Source organism: Acinonyx jubatus, chromosome A2 (assembly GCF_027475565.1).
Source record: "Acinonyx jubatus isolate Ajub_Pintada_27869175 chromosome A2, VMU_Ajub_asm_v1.0, whole genome shotgun sequence".
Lineage (NCBI taxonomy): Eukaryota > Metazoa > Chordata > Mammalia > Carnivora > Felidae > Acinonyx > Acinonyx jubatus.
The window spans coordinates 63,975,816-63,989,389 of record NC_069383.1 but is presented as its reverse complement, the minus strand read 5'-3'; the positions used below and the strand labels follow the sequence as shown (position 1 = coordinate 63,989,389).

The 13,574-nt window shown below is 31.1% G+C and overlaps 1 protein-coding gene across 4 annotated transcripts in view; it reads left to right on the top strand.

The window, feature by feature from the left end:
* The window catches only part of PHF14 (PHD finger protein 14), a 207,371-nt gene that overhangs the window by 140,179 nt on the left and 53,618 nt on the right, over positions 1–13,574 (top strand). For all 4 annotated transcript variants that reach the window (XR_008296827.1, XM_027071968.2, XM_015081217.3 and 1 more), the window contains one exon: positions 6,337–6,454. Coding sequence is in view for 3 of the 4 variants with exons in the window: in XM_027071968.2 (XP_026927769.2) it covers positions 6,337–6,454 (118 nt within the window). In the remaining variant the exon portion in view is untranslated. The remainder of the gene's footprint in view (positions 1–6,336; positions 6,455–13,574) is intronic.

The following is a 13,574-nucleotide window of genomic DNA, read 5'->3' as shown; positions in this document are numbered from 1 at the left end:
ATGTCTTTATTTTTATAAATTCAGTAAAACAATTTTTTTTAATTTTTATGTTTTTAATTTTTAATTTTAATTATGGGGAAATCAGTATTTTAGATTACAGAAGTGAATCAAAAAACATAGCCTTTGTCCATAATTCACTGATTCCTTTGTTAAAAAAAGTTTAGCCTTAACCTTTATCCATCTTAAGTTTAGAAATGATTTATGTCTCACTTCTATGCCATCATTATTCATGTATTTCTTGGTATTTTTCTGACTATACATTTACGGCATTAAAAATAGATTGCTGACCAATAAATAATGATCATTTATTACCATTATCTTATTTCCTTGTTTTTATATCCTAACTTAATGAGACCACTCTTTTTAAACGATGTTCCTTTTTTGACAAAACTCACCACTGTTGTACTTGATTCACAACATAAGAATATTTTATGAATATTTCACCAAAATTTATTCAAGGAATGTAGAAGGACTCTGTATAGCAGAGTGGAATGTAACATTAAAAAAAATTATTTTCTAAAATTGTTTTTGACAAGTGAAACTTGTTTAAGAGATTCAGCTTTAGGGTTGCATGACATACGGAGATCAATTTTTTCCTACTTATCTGAGTCAGCACTTTGTAAATATACATAATGTTAAGGATTGTGATTAAAAATATTTCTGAGATGGACATGGTTTGCCAATACTTTAAAAAACGTAGGCCTCTTTCTCCCAGTGCTCACTCTAAGACTTCTGCAGTCCTGCTGATAAGATTCACTGCTGTTCAGGTACATAAGATATAATGAAATTGGATGTTCACGCTGGGCTTTGTAAATAAAATGAGATTGACCCCCAGCTATTATCTCATTTATCTGATTTACATTGTAAAATCAGGATCTACACTATTGATTAGAGCATAATTAGTTAATTATGAACAGGGAAGTACAAAGTTATGTGGGGCTTGAGCACAGCAGGTTGTACTGCTGAAAAATTTCCAAGGGCATGAGCAGATGGAGATCAGTTTATTAAAGAACAAAGCAGACGTGTTTTAGGTATGGAAATGTCTAATCATTCTCTCATGCTGTGAGGAGGTACTTGACCTTAATTGTGTATTTTTCTAAGAATTCTTTATGTTTCATTTTTATTTTTTGTTTCACTTTGAATCTTATAACTTGGCTGCTGCAGATGTAGCTAACTGAATTGATCTCATTATTTAAGCTATCATTAAATGTGAATTTGGATTTCAATAATTATCCAGATTTTTTCCAGTTAATGTACTTTCATGTGTAAAGAATATTTTTGTCTTTCTTACCACTCATTCAGTCATTATTGCCTGTGATAAAAATAGAAGTCTATAGTGGCACTAGTGAAAATATGTTGAAGATCTCTACATTAGTCTTCTATTTGCAGAATGATATAAAATACATTTTCTAATTATTTTGTTTGGAAAATGCTCATGTAGGTGGTTTGCACTAAGTTTGTTGTAAAATACATAAGGAATAAAATATACCTCTATCGATAGGAAAATGTTATTCTGATATTGGAAGAATGCAGAATTTTGTCCAAGCTTGTATTATTTTAAAAGTGATTTAACTCATGGGCCACAATCCTGCTTCTTCTCCATCTCTTAAAATGGGTAATTGAAATAATTGGCCACTATTCAATGAAAGAATCTATCAATCTGTTAATAGATTTATGTGGGTGTGTTAAGCTGCTAGTGAGATTTAAGTAATGTTAGTATTAAAAGATCAATTCTTTTGATCTTTCTTATATAGAATTTTTACACAGAAGTGATGAAAAAGTAAGGAAACCCAACCCATTAATTCTCTCAGTATTTAGTCTGTTTTCTATTTAAGTGAACAGATGTAATGGTATATATTTTTAGAGTCAGTATTCTACTCTATATGATAGACATGGATCTAAATAAAACGTTCCTTGACATAACAAAATAGCTGTGAATATGGGTCAACTTGATCACAAAAAATGTACATCCCTTTTCAAGTCCCATGTTACAGATTTCTCTTCTGAAGTTTAGTTTGTCCTCTGGCTATAAATTATAGGAGGCACACTTAATTGTTTTAGTTAGTTTAAAAACAGTTATTTAACATATTCTCCTAGTGAAATTATCAATTGGAAATTAAGATAGTTAAAGAAATCCTTTGGAATAGTGGCTTTTAGCCTTTCTCTTGGCACAGGCAGAAATAAATCCGTTGTTTCTTTTTACTTGTATCCATATTCTCAGTAACTAGGTAAACACATGAGTGTTTGTTGTATGGATCAGAGGACATATGAACATAAGTCCTTTTCTTCCTTTTCTTTGTCTAGGGTGCTATAATTAACCATATGCTAAGTAAGTATTTTAAATTCATACAGAACTATGTTTATTTGGTCACTGCATTTTGTTAAATATGTAAAAGACCACATATATTTAGCTGCTTTATTATTTACACATCTGTGTCCTTTATGAATCTGTACCTAGGAAGTTGTATTTAATATTTGTATTAAATAATATAATTAAACAATCAGGTTTCCTTTCATCTTATAAATTGGATTCATTTTTTCTCATCAAAATTGTAATTTTAGAATGCCCTGTAGTGTCAATGTGTATAATATATATTAGATGTTTAAAGGATACTTCTTTAAGTATCCAGTTTGTATTTTATTAAAAGGAATTCATAGTGTTTCTTTAAAGGTTAGTTTAATATTCTCTTTTAATATTTTAAGATATTGCCTTTCTATACAGTATGTGTGCTATTGGTATATTATAATTTTTTTTTTATAGACATTTGTGTTCCATAATAAAGTATATTGTGTCATATCACTATGCTTTTGTGGGTCAATGACTGCTCTTGGAAAAGATTTTAAAACATTGCATTCACTATTCTTTCTGGTAAATGAAATACGTATGTATTATGTGCTGCAATTATGTTTCCAGGTATATGTAAGAAATAGAAGTAGAAACTATAAATAACAATTTGATCAAAAACTACTTCAACTTTATTTCAGCTTTTAGGTAGAAGAATGGTTGCAGACCCTTAGGAGTTTCTGATTTTCAGTTTTTAAAAAAGATCTGAATTTGTAACATAGCTAGAATTTATTGGCTGACAAAATATGCCAGAGTTTTCATAGTGGTGTTTGTATGTGCATGAAATAAGTAATCCACTATTTTTACCATCTACATTATTCTTTGGTTTCTAGGATTCTTAGTGGTATCTCTTACATTCGTCTCTGATATATTAATTAGTACACATTCTCTTCAAGTTTACTTGTATCATTCAGGATATTTTTGTTACCAGCACATAAATCTATGGATGTCCTCAATATTCTAATGTAAAAACAACCATACTTTTTCCACATGGAAATAATTTCAGTCATTTGTAGAAAGAACTTTTATTTGCATATTTATTAACAGAGCTATTGATTTCAGGATTGATTTATTTCTTTTTGTGTTTTTTTCTCCTGGATTTTAGCAGTTCCTAAGTGTATTAACTACTCTTTTTTGCTATTTATTCTTGGGATTACAGTTTTTATTTACTGGTGAATGAGCTATAACTTGAAAGAACTTCCATATCACCCCCTAATTCTGACAAGTAAATTCTGCCTTTCCTCTGAGACCCATCACAAATACATTAGAGTTCCACAGGGAGAGTAAGTCATTCTAAAAGGTATTACTAATGAAGTAATCAGTAGAATTAGGTCATTTCCAAATGGCATATACTTCAACATTATTGTCTAACAAATCTAGCATATACAACCTTTGTTTTCCCAGTGCATTTATTCTTGAGCTGATAACCTGATTTTACAGTTAATTGGAATTAGCTATAAATTGGAACTGTATCAGTGTAGCAAACTTATTCTTAAAGTTATTAGCTGGAAATACATAGGTAACAATAAGAATCCCCTTCATCTATGCAGGTGATATAAACAAATTATTTACAAAACAACGAATTGAGATACACCTTTATATTCATCATGGTGTTTGATGTGACTTATACAATAGAAATCATAATTTGAAGTTATGACACAGAGTTTTAAAGTAAATATGCAATAATTAGGTTATAATTTGATATGAACTAGGAAAACAGTAATACCATAACTCTCCACCTATCAAGAGCCCAGATTATTGGCAGTCTGAACTCTAAGGAACATTTACCAAAACCTAAAGTGAAGCAAAAAAGACTATGTAGTAAACTGAAATTGAGTCCGTGTACTTAACTCAGAAGTTCTCATTTTCATGTCTTTTTATTGTCCATTTGCATAGTCTTACTAAGGTTAAAGATCTGTTTTCTAAATCCACAACAAATTATTGTTAGGAAAATGCTTAGACAAATAGAGTTACAATATCAGAAAGCAGTAGCTGACACTTTTCAAGCAAATTAATACCCTGAAAACCTATGAAAGTTGAATACAAGAATTCAAATAGAACAGCAGATAGTACTCCAAACGCAGTTAAACACTTAGCAGCATGTGTTACTTGTATTCATGACCCTGATAGGACAAAGATAAAGTAAATTATATTTATTTTCTTGCTGAAGTAAAGAATGTGATTCTTTTTAAATGTTCCATCAAAATGGTAGAAACACTAGTTTTCATGTTTGAAGGAATATGGCCTCAGCTATCTAGAAGTCTCAACTTTCTCATAAATTCAGAAGTGCTCATATTCTGAAGGTTCCTGTAACTATACATAATATAATTGAAATTTTAACTACTTAAAGGTAAATAAGTTATATTGACAAGAAAGAACATAAAATTGTGTGGGCTTGCCATTTAGTTTCTTTATGTTACATTTGATGTTCGCTATATATTCTCTGTTATTTTTTCTTAATGCCAGAACAACAGGTATTTGAATACTTTGACTGCCTTTAAATGTGTTTTTGGTTTATTTATAATATTGGCATAGTATATAAAGTACTGTTATTCCTATTTGATTTCGTTTTTCATGTAATTAGAATTATCATGGTAGATCATTCTTTTCGAGTCTGTGTCCTGAGTCTAAAATCAGGGTTTTGGAAAACTGCATAAATGTATATGGTTCATAAGGAGAAAGTTTACAGGAAAAATGGGTAAACTTACAACATATTATGTTTTAAACTTTTTTATACCTGAGTAACTTAACTAAGTTGCTAACTTTCTGAAACTTGATCTCCAAAATGGGTCTTTGGGACATTGGATTTTGTAGCGTGATTTGAAATTTTTACCTAAATGTGATTTATACTCCCCTTTATTCTGATGGTTTTTAAAAATCAGTGGTTTTTCTTGGTGTGTTGTTTCTAACAATAGTTCTTCCCCCCTTTTTTCTAATAAAGGTTATTGAATAGTAATTTTTCAATTTATTGAGTAACACATGCTTTATAAAAATTTCTTCGTGGTTTCATATTTGGATTTCTCAACATTTTAAGTTGTAAATTAGTAAGAGAGACAGTAAATAAAGAGAATCTGACAGACTGAAGAAAAGTATTTTTTTTAACTTAAAAGAACACAAATAAAATGAGGACAAAATCCTTTCTATTGGATGTATACATCTTTGTTGTTTGTTGTTAAATTTTGGTCTTGTTATTCCAACTGATGCAAATTTTATTGTACAAAACAATGAAATAATGCAGATCTTTCTTCATTGTCAGCAGGATGAGATTGTCTGAAACGAAGAATAGGTATGATAGTTTTCTTAGATTTTGCACATTATAGGGTGGCAAAGACAGTATCAAAATATTTGTTGATAAGCTTAAGGATGTACTAGGAGGTACTCTGAAAAACCAAATGCACTGAGAGAGAGTGACAGGTAATTTTGAGAATATTTTGTATTTGAGAAAATAATACCAAATTCTTAGAATGATTTTTATTTGCTAGTTTGTGTTAACATGCTATAAACATTAGAAAGTGTATTTACAATCTACTTTCACTTGGAGAAAGAGTGATAAGGTACATTGTATAGAACTGATTACAGCTTAAATTTTTTTAAGTAATCACAGTGTATTAGATTAAATTCATAATCTAGAATTATATACATCTTATATTAAATGTTTTTTAACTAATGAATAATTAATTCTTGATGTTTAAAATTGAAAATGTGTTATGAACACATTTGGCTATACACATTCATTCATATGCTCTCAACATTTCTATCAAAGTGTTCTGAATGATATTTATTTTGTTTGTTAATTTTATTGTTGTATTTTGTTTTCTCCTTAAACATAGATTTCAGCTTTAGATTGTCTTTGTCATAGACATTAATTTAATAATCTTGTGAACTAAGGGAAGACTTAACAGTGTTGAAATGTATGGTAGTTTGCCATTTGTCTTTGTAAAAGATAGTTTTTAATATTATTTAGATACACCATAAATCTCTTTACCCTACAGGTGTGATGAATGCAGACTGTGCTACCATTTTGGCTGTTTGGATCCCCCTTTGAAAAAGTCTCCTAAACAAACAGGCTATGGGTGGATATGTCAGGAGTGTGATTCTTCATCTTCTAAGGTAAGGAGAAAAGTCCATAAGAAAAAGTGTTTCACTTCATTTTGATAGCCATATCATACCATCAGCTTCCTGATTTTGAAGAGAATTAGAATTATGAATAACCAACATTTTAATCTAATGTACTTCAAGACTAGCCATGGTGATTTTATTACCCTTAAGTTATGGAATAAACAGCTCTACTAAGTTATATAAATATCTTCTGAAATGTTTTAGCTGTAAATTTTGTGTATTTTCTATGTTACTGTAATATATTAAATAGTGTTCTAGTCACCAAAGAAAGTCACCCTGCGCTTATTTACCACACCTAGGGAATGGCAGGAGTCATGAGAAATTTGTTTTGACAAATATATATTAATGTGTATAAATATGAATCAACAGAATAACCAATAAAATCCAATTTTATTTTGTAGATAACTCATTAAGTATATTGTGAATTAATTTTTAATAACGGCTGTTTGAAAACTAAGTCAAATAAGTCAGAGAAAGACAAATACCATATGATTTCACTTACAGATGGAATTTAAGAAACAAAACAAATGATCATGGGGGGGGGAAGAAAAGTCTGTTCTTTGACAAAACTAGTTTTTACATAATTAGAAAGGACAATAAGGTTGTTTAATAGTTTATCTCCAAAAATTGAAATTATATCTTTTGAATATCAATATTATAACTTTAAATTATGGTAATCTGCAGTTTAAGATTATTGTTTCTTTAAAGTGAGTGAATAGACTCCGATACTTTGACTCGTTTGACAAAAATATTGAACATATTTGAAATAAGACATTTTGATCAGCTGCGGGTTAATCAGATTGTTCTTCCGTAAGTAGACAGTGGAAATTAGCTATGTATTGTAATATGGACATGAAGCCATCTTTCTTAAATGCCACTTAAATGCATTTGTCTCTCCTAGAGTCAATTAAAATTAATACTAAATTCCTTTTTGATTGGGGAATCCACAATATTTGATTGTGGAATATTTTCAGAACATACCAAAATCATGAGTAATCCTAAAGGCATAATGGATATCTGTATAATTTTTTGCAGTTTTACCTTTAATAATGTACAAGCTGTAGTAAAAATAAAAACAAAAATAAAGTGTATTTTTTTCAGTTAAAATTATTTGTTCCAGGTTACCACAGACACCATCTATAAAAAGTGATTTGTGAAAAACTACAGAAAAACATTTTATTATAGAAAAAAAGCTATTTAAAGGGTTTTTAAACCAAATTTATTACAAAATTTATATATTAGCGTAATGATTATTGAAGTGGAATATACTCTGCATTTTATTAGTAATAATCAAGCTTTTTTGCTCAAGATTTTAAACTATACGATATCAAGAATTATTTTCCAGGCATTTTATTAAGACGCAGAATTAAGAGGTATTATATTTAATAGCAAAAGTTATATTGCATAATTTAAAAATGCTGTACAGAAATTGTGTTTAAATGGAAAAAAATAGTGATTATACTGTAGATTATAGAGAGTTGTCTTATGGGACTGTTTGTGGTATAAGATTTTTTTTTTTTTAGTTTATTTTGAGAGAGAGAGAGAGAGCATTTGAGCAGGGGAGGGGCCAAGGAGAGGGGAGGGAGAGAGAGAATTCCAAGCACCTCTGTGCTTCCAGCACAGAGCCCAACACGGGGTATGATCCCATGTGAGATTATGACCTGAGCCAAAATCAGAAATCAGGTGCTCAACCCACTGAGCCACCCAGGCACTCCATAATATGATTTTTCTAATACATTTTTTGTTTGGGGTTTCCTCTACTCTCAACAAACAAATAAGGAAAACATCTTTTAAAAAAATATTTGTTGCCCTTTAAAAATACACCTTTTTGTGTACATTCTTTTAAAAAGGTTCTGTACTACTTTAAATGTGTAGCATTGTATACAGTGCTTAAGGAATGGCTTAAAGTTATATAGTAACTTCATTAATGAATACTGAAAATTAAAGGGGGCCTATTTATATATATGTTAGGAGTATATCTTACATTTCTTTTTTTAATCTTTTAAAAAACATTTTTAATGTTTATTTATTTTTGAGAGATAGAGGGAGAGTGCGAGCCAGGTAGAGGCAGAGAGAGGGAGACAGAGGATCTGAAGCAGCGACTGCAGCGAGCCCAATGTGGGGCTCGAACTCATGAGCCTTGAGATCATGACCTGAACCAAAGTCAGATGCTTAACCCACTGAGCCACCCAGATGCCCCTATCATATATTTCTTAATGCAGTAGGATGCCAGTAGCCATTGAGAAGGATAAGATATTTTTATTTTTGTTTTTGTTTTCCCTCTTTATGAGACAATAGGTCTTCTACTCTGAATGGAAATCCATTAAGAAGGCACATTGTTAGAAAACTTGCAATATATTTTCTGTATTCTGACCTCTGATTGAATACGAGATAATAAACAACCAACATGATCAAAATTTCATCCAAATATAGTGTCTAATCTTTGGAATGTCATAGCATTTTACTTTATAAGGTTTACAGCAGTGAAGTAGATTTGTATTTTTGTCATATCAACATGACTATTGTATAGTTATGCTTTTTTCCTAATAAAAAATTAAATTTAATGTAATAGTTAAGATGGAAACTTAATTAATATTTGTTGTTGGATCCATTCTGATTTGTTCACTGTTGAAGATGTTCATTCCTAACTAGCAGGTAGTAAATTTGTTTACATTTTTCTTAGAAAGATATTGGCTAGTTTGGGTCCAAAGAAAGCATTGATAGATAATATCATGCTTTATAATTCAGTGAATTGCTGCAGAAGCTGTTAAATTTAGAAATCAGTATGTTATTAATATCTGAGTCCAAACTAGTGTATCAGTCAAAATTAGTATCATTGTAGGGCCTAAAAGAAACCTACAGTGGAAATTAATATACTTTGCTTGTCCTTGATTTTCCTCTATTACATTTAGTGGACTATTATTTGTTAGGTAATACTGTGTGTATTTGCCATGTTCATATATTTTAATGATATGAAAACTAAGATAAAAATAGTTGCTGCCAGGAGAAGGAAAGTGAATCAGTTGCTAATAAATTTACGGGGGGGGGGGGTGGAGAGTGAAGTATAAAATTCTTACAGCTATAAAATGTATATCCAACTTCCTTTCTCTGTGGCAGTCAGGATTATTAAGTCCAAGGAGTCTTAACTTTTATTCTAAAAATTTGACTCCCAAGTAAGTTATTTATTTTGCTTAGAATTTTAGATAAATACAAGGTGAGGGTATATAGTTGAATACGTGCTTGAAAATACATTGTACTTTAAACATTAATTTAACTCTTAACATTGTCTCCAAATTTTGTGTAGCAGAGGAAACAAATATAATGCCATGTATATTCTCAGCAGCATAATATATTTATACATGACTTTGTCTCTTAAGTAATAGGTTTATCGTTATGGGCTTTGTGAGGGCAAAAATCTTCTGTCACAAATCCTGCCTATTAATTTTATGGAAATTCTGCTCAAGTCTAAGAAGATTAACCGTAACATAATCCATAATTTTAAGTTTTAGCACATGATAAAATACACCTAAGTGTAGTTTCAATAATATTGATTTAATTACAATTTACCTAAAAGTAGAATGACTTTTTTTAAATTGAGAAATAATTGACACATACTTTGATATCATTTTCAGGTATGACAAGACAACCATTCAACATTTGTATATAGAATGAGTGTTTATTCTACCTGAACCCATGAAATATGGCATGATAAGACTTTCTCTGACTTATCAACCTATTATAAACCTACTTAAGTTCACTTTAGGTTTCATGTAAAATGACTACATGGACACAGATATCTACATATATGTGTGCACACACAGAAACACAAATCTACACATATACAAACACATGGAAACACATATGCACAAAACATATCTTCTCCCATAGGCTGTGCTTCAAAGACATTTGACTAAGGCAGCAGCTATCCAGCCAGTGTATTAAGTTTATATTCAGTGCAGCTAGTTCATTGCTACCTATCACCATGCCTTAGGAATTTTTTTCCCCTGCTTTTTACTATGTTGCCGTAATACTAATGTTAATGAGTATTATATGCCTGGAAAAATAATGCGTTTTGTTCTTTTTTAAATTTTTTTCAATGCTTATTTATTTTTGAGAGACAGACAGTGAGAGCCGGAGGGCGGCGGGGGGGGGGGGGGGGGGTGGGGAATCCAAAACAGGCTCTTGGCTCTGAGCTGTCAGCACACAGCCCAATGTGGGGCTCAAACTCATGAACCATGAGATCATGACCTAAGCCTAAGTCAGACACTTAACTGACTGAGCCACCCAGGGGCCCCATGTTCTTAATCATCCTCTTCACCTCTCTCTTAGTTTTCCTCCCTCTCTGTTCCATTTGTTCACCCAACCTATATACCTGGAATCATCTTCAAGCCTTACCCATCCTTGTGCCTTACAGAAAATCATTCTCTGAGTCCTCTAAGAGAAGTTTTCTTCCTTAAATGTTTCCCCATTGTGCTCTTTGTTCCTTTCCTCCATTGTTCCTGTGTTGATTCAGTGCCTCACTTTTTCCTCATTCTTTGAGTTTCTCCTGTTTTGGAAACTATCTAAATAGGTCTGCCATACTCTTCTCTTTTACCAATTCTCTTTACTAGTGGCCTCCAAAATGAAGTGTTTGTACCCTAAGAGATAGACAAGATGTCTAATTAAGTCAACTTAATTCTGTATAACATCCCATTTTAATTTGTATGTCTGTGCTTTATAATGTAAATAATATATTAATACTGTGGAACATGATATAACTTCACACAAATATATTTTGATACATATTTAAAATATTTTTAGTATGGGGCATATCAACAAAAATGCCTGGAGACCATACTTCTATACTGGTACTAAAATAATCTTTCAGAAACTACATTTGTCACACCTCTGCTTTGCATTTGTGTTTTTTCATCCTCTTTCATGTCCCAAATATAACCAACAAAAACAGAAAATTAATGTTATTACCATCTAATCCTCAGTATTCAAGTCTTGCCATTTGTCTTAGAAATTTCCTTTATAGCAAAAGGATCTAGTACAGAATCATTATTGCATTTATTTTTCATGTTTCTTTAGTCTGGACAGTCCCTTATTCTTTCCTTGATTTTCATGACCTTGCCACTTTTGAAGATTACAGGGCAGTTATTTTGTAGAATGTCTTACTTTGTATTTTTTAAATCTTTTTTACAGTTAGATTCATTTTATGCATCTTTGATAAGAAATGCCACAGATGTGATGCAGTACGCATTCTTTCAGGTGATACATGACTTCAATATGAACCATAGATGGTAATCACTTGACTAAGAAGCTGTCTGCAAGTCTCTCCCATTCTCTTCCCTTTTCTAATTAATTCATTAATTTGTCTAACCTTGAGACTATGCAAATATCCATATTATCCAAATTATCCTCATCAGACTTTCATTTTCTGTTTTATTCAGTGGATTATATTGGTTATTATCATTTATTTTGATCTTCAAATTGTCCCAGTTTTGGCTAATGGAAGCCACTTCAGACTGCCTTCTCCCACTTCAGCTTGGCATCTATGTCCTTTTGACATGATCCCAGCAATCTTTAAGTATTTCCTTACTAAAGATATTCCAGACTCAACTGTACTTTCCCTTTCCCTAGTCCTAGAACCAGCCATTTCTCCAAGGAGCTCCAGTTCTTTCAGTGGAGAGTAGTATTTAGAAACCAAGATGTGGGTACTAGATGTGCTCATTGTTACTGCAGTGTCATTCCTCCTAGTTCTTCTAGACAGAGTGAAGGACTAGATGTATATGTACACATACCCGTTTCTGCCTTTATAGATACTGGAAACCATTCCAGTTTTCTCCCTTTCTATATTTCTAACTCCCTGACAGAAAACTAGTTCCCATTATTCTGAAATATTCTTATATAATTAGTCCCCTGATACAAAACTAATCTCTCATCACCCTCCACTGCCACCCAACATGGACACCTATTTTGCTTACTATAACCTAATGGGCTTTAGACTGAATTGTTCAGGAAGAAGTGAGAGAGGGAATGAGGGTGGACATCTATATTTTTTACAAGCTCCCTAAATTATTTTAATGAGCAGTCAAGAATAAGAATCTGTTTTACGTGTTTTATGAAGTCTTCAGTTATTAAGAAAGATTCTCACCTAAAAATTAACTTTTTTAGAACTTTAAAACAAATATACACAATGCCCCAAACCCAAGTGAAATGTCAACAAACTATTTTAAAATTATGTTGTATACTTACATATAAAATCCAAGGTAGATTAAGTACTTTTTTTAGATATAGGGCACAGGTTTTTTTTTTAATGTATTTTTTTAAATTTTTAAATTTTTTAAAATATAGGGCACAATTCACTATTCAGTCTTTTCCTAGAGTGTACTTAATATAGATCTCAACAACTTCTGTTAACACACCCGAAATGAAGATCATTTATTTTGACATGGTTAAATGAACATATATAAATATTTTTTAAGAGTGCTTCATTCAGGTCATATACATCATATATTTTACAGTGACTGTGCCAGTTATGATTTTAGCTTTTCATCCTTATTTAAGCTCTGTTTGGTAAAAAGCCATGGATTATACATGACAGGTCATTATCTGACTACTACCAGATTAATTGTCTTAGCTTGGAGAACTCCATTTGGTTCACTCTTACTTGATCTATATAGTGTAGAGCAATAATAAATTGAATTCATATGTAGAGAAATGTCATCTAAATCCCTATGAAAAATTTTCTGGAACTACAAATGCTATGCATGTCTGCTGAGGCAAGTGGTACTTTTTGATAATCATTTGTATTAGAAATCCCTGAGTAGGGAAAGTATGATTTTTTTTTTCATCTTTATTTTCCAATTTTCTGCATTAAGCAACTAGAATTCTATAACTGATATAGTTGAGTAAAAACTGCATAGGTAACTATTCACTTTCAAATAAAACACTAATTGTGAATCTTGCCCCTTTAAGAACTGAACAAGACAATCTTTCCAAGGAGTATCTTGCCATAGTACATTAAATTAGCACATGTAGCACATGTAATTGAACCTGGTAATATTGGAAAGTGGATGTCTGATTTTATGTATAATGACAATTTATGAAAAAATATAAAATTAAG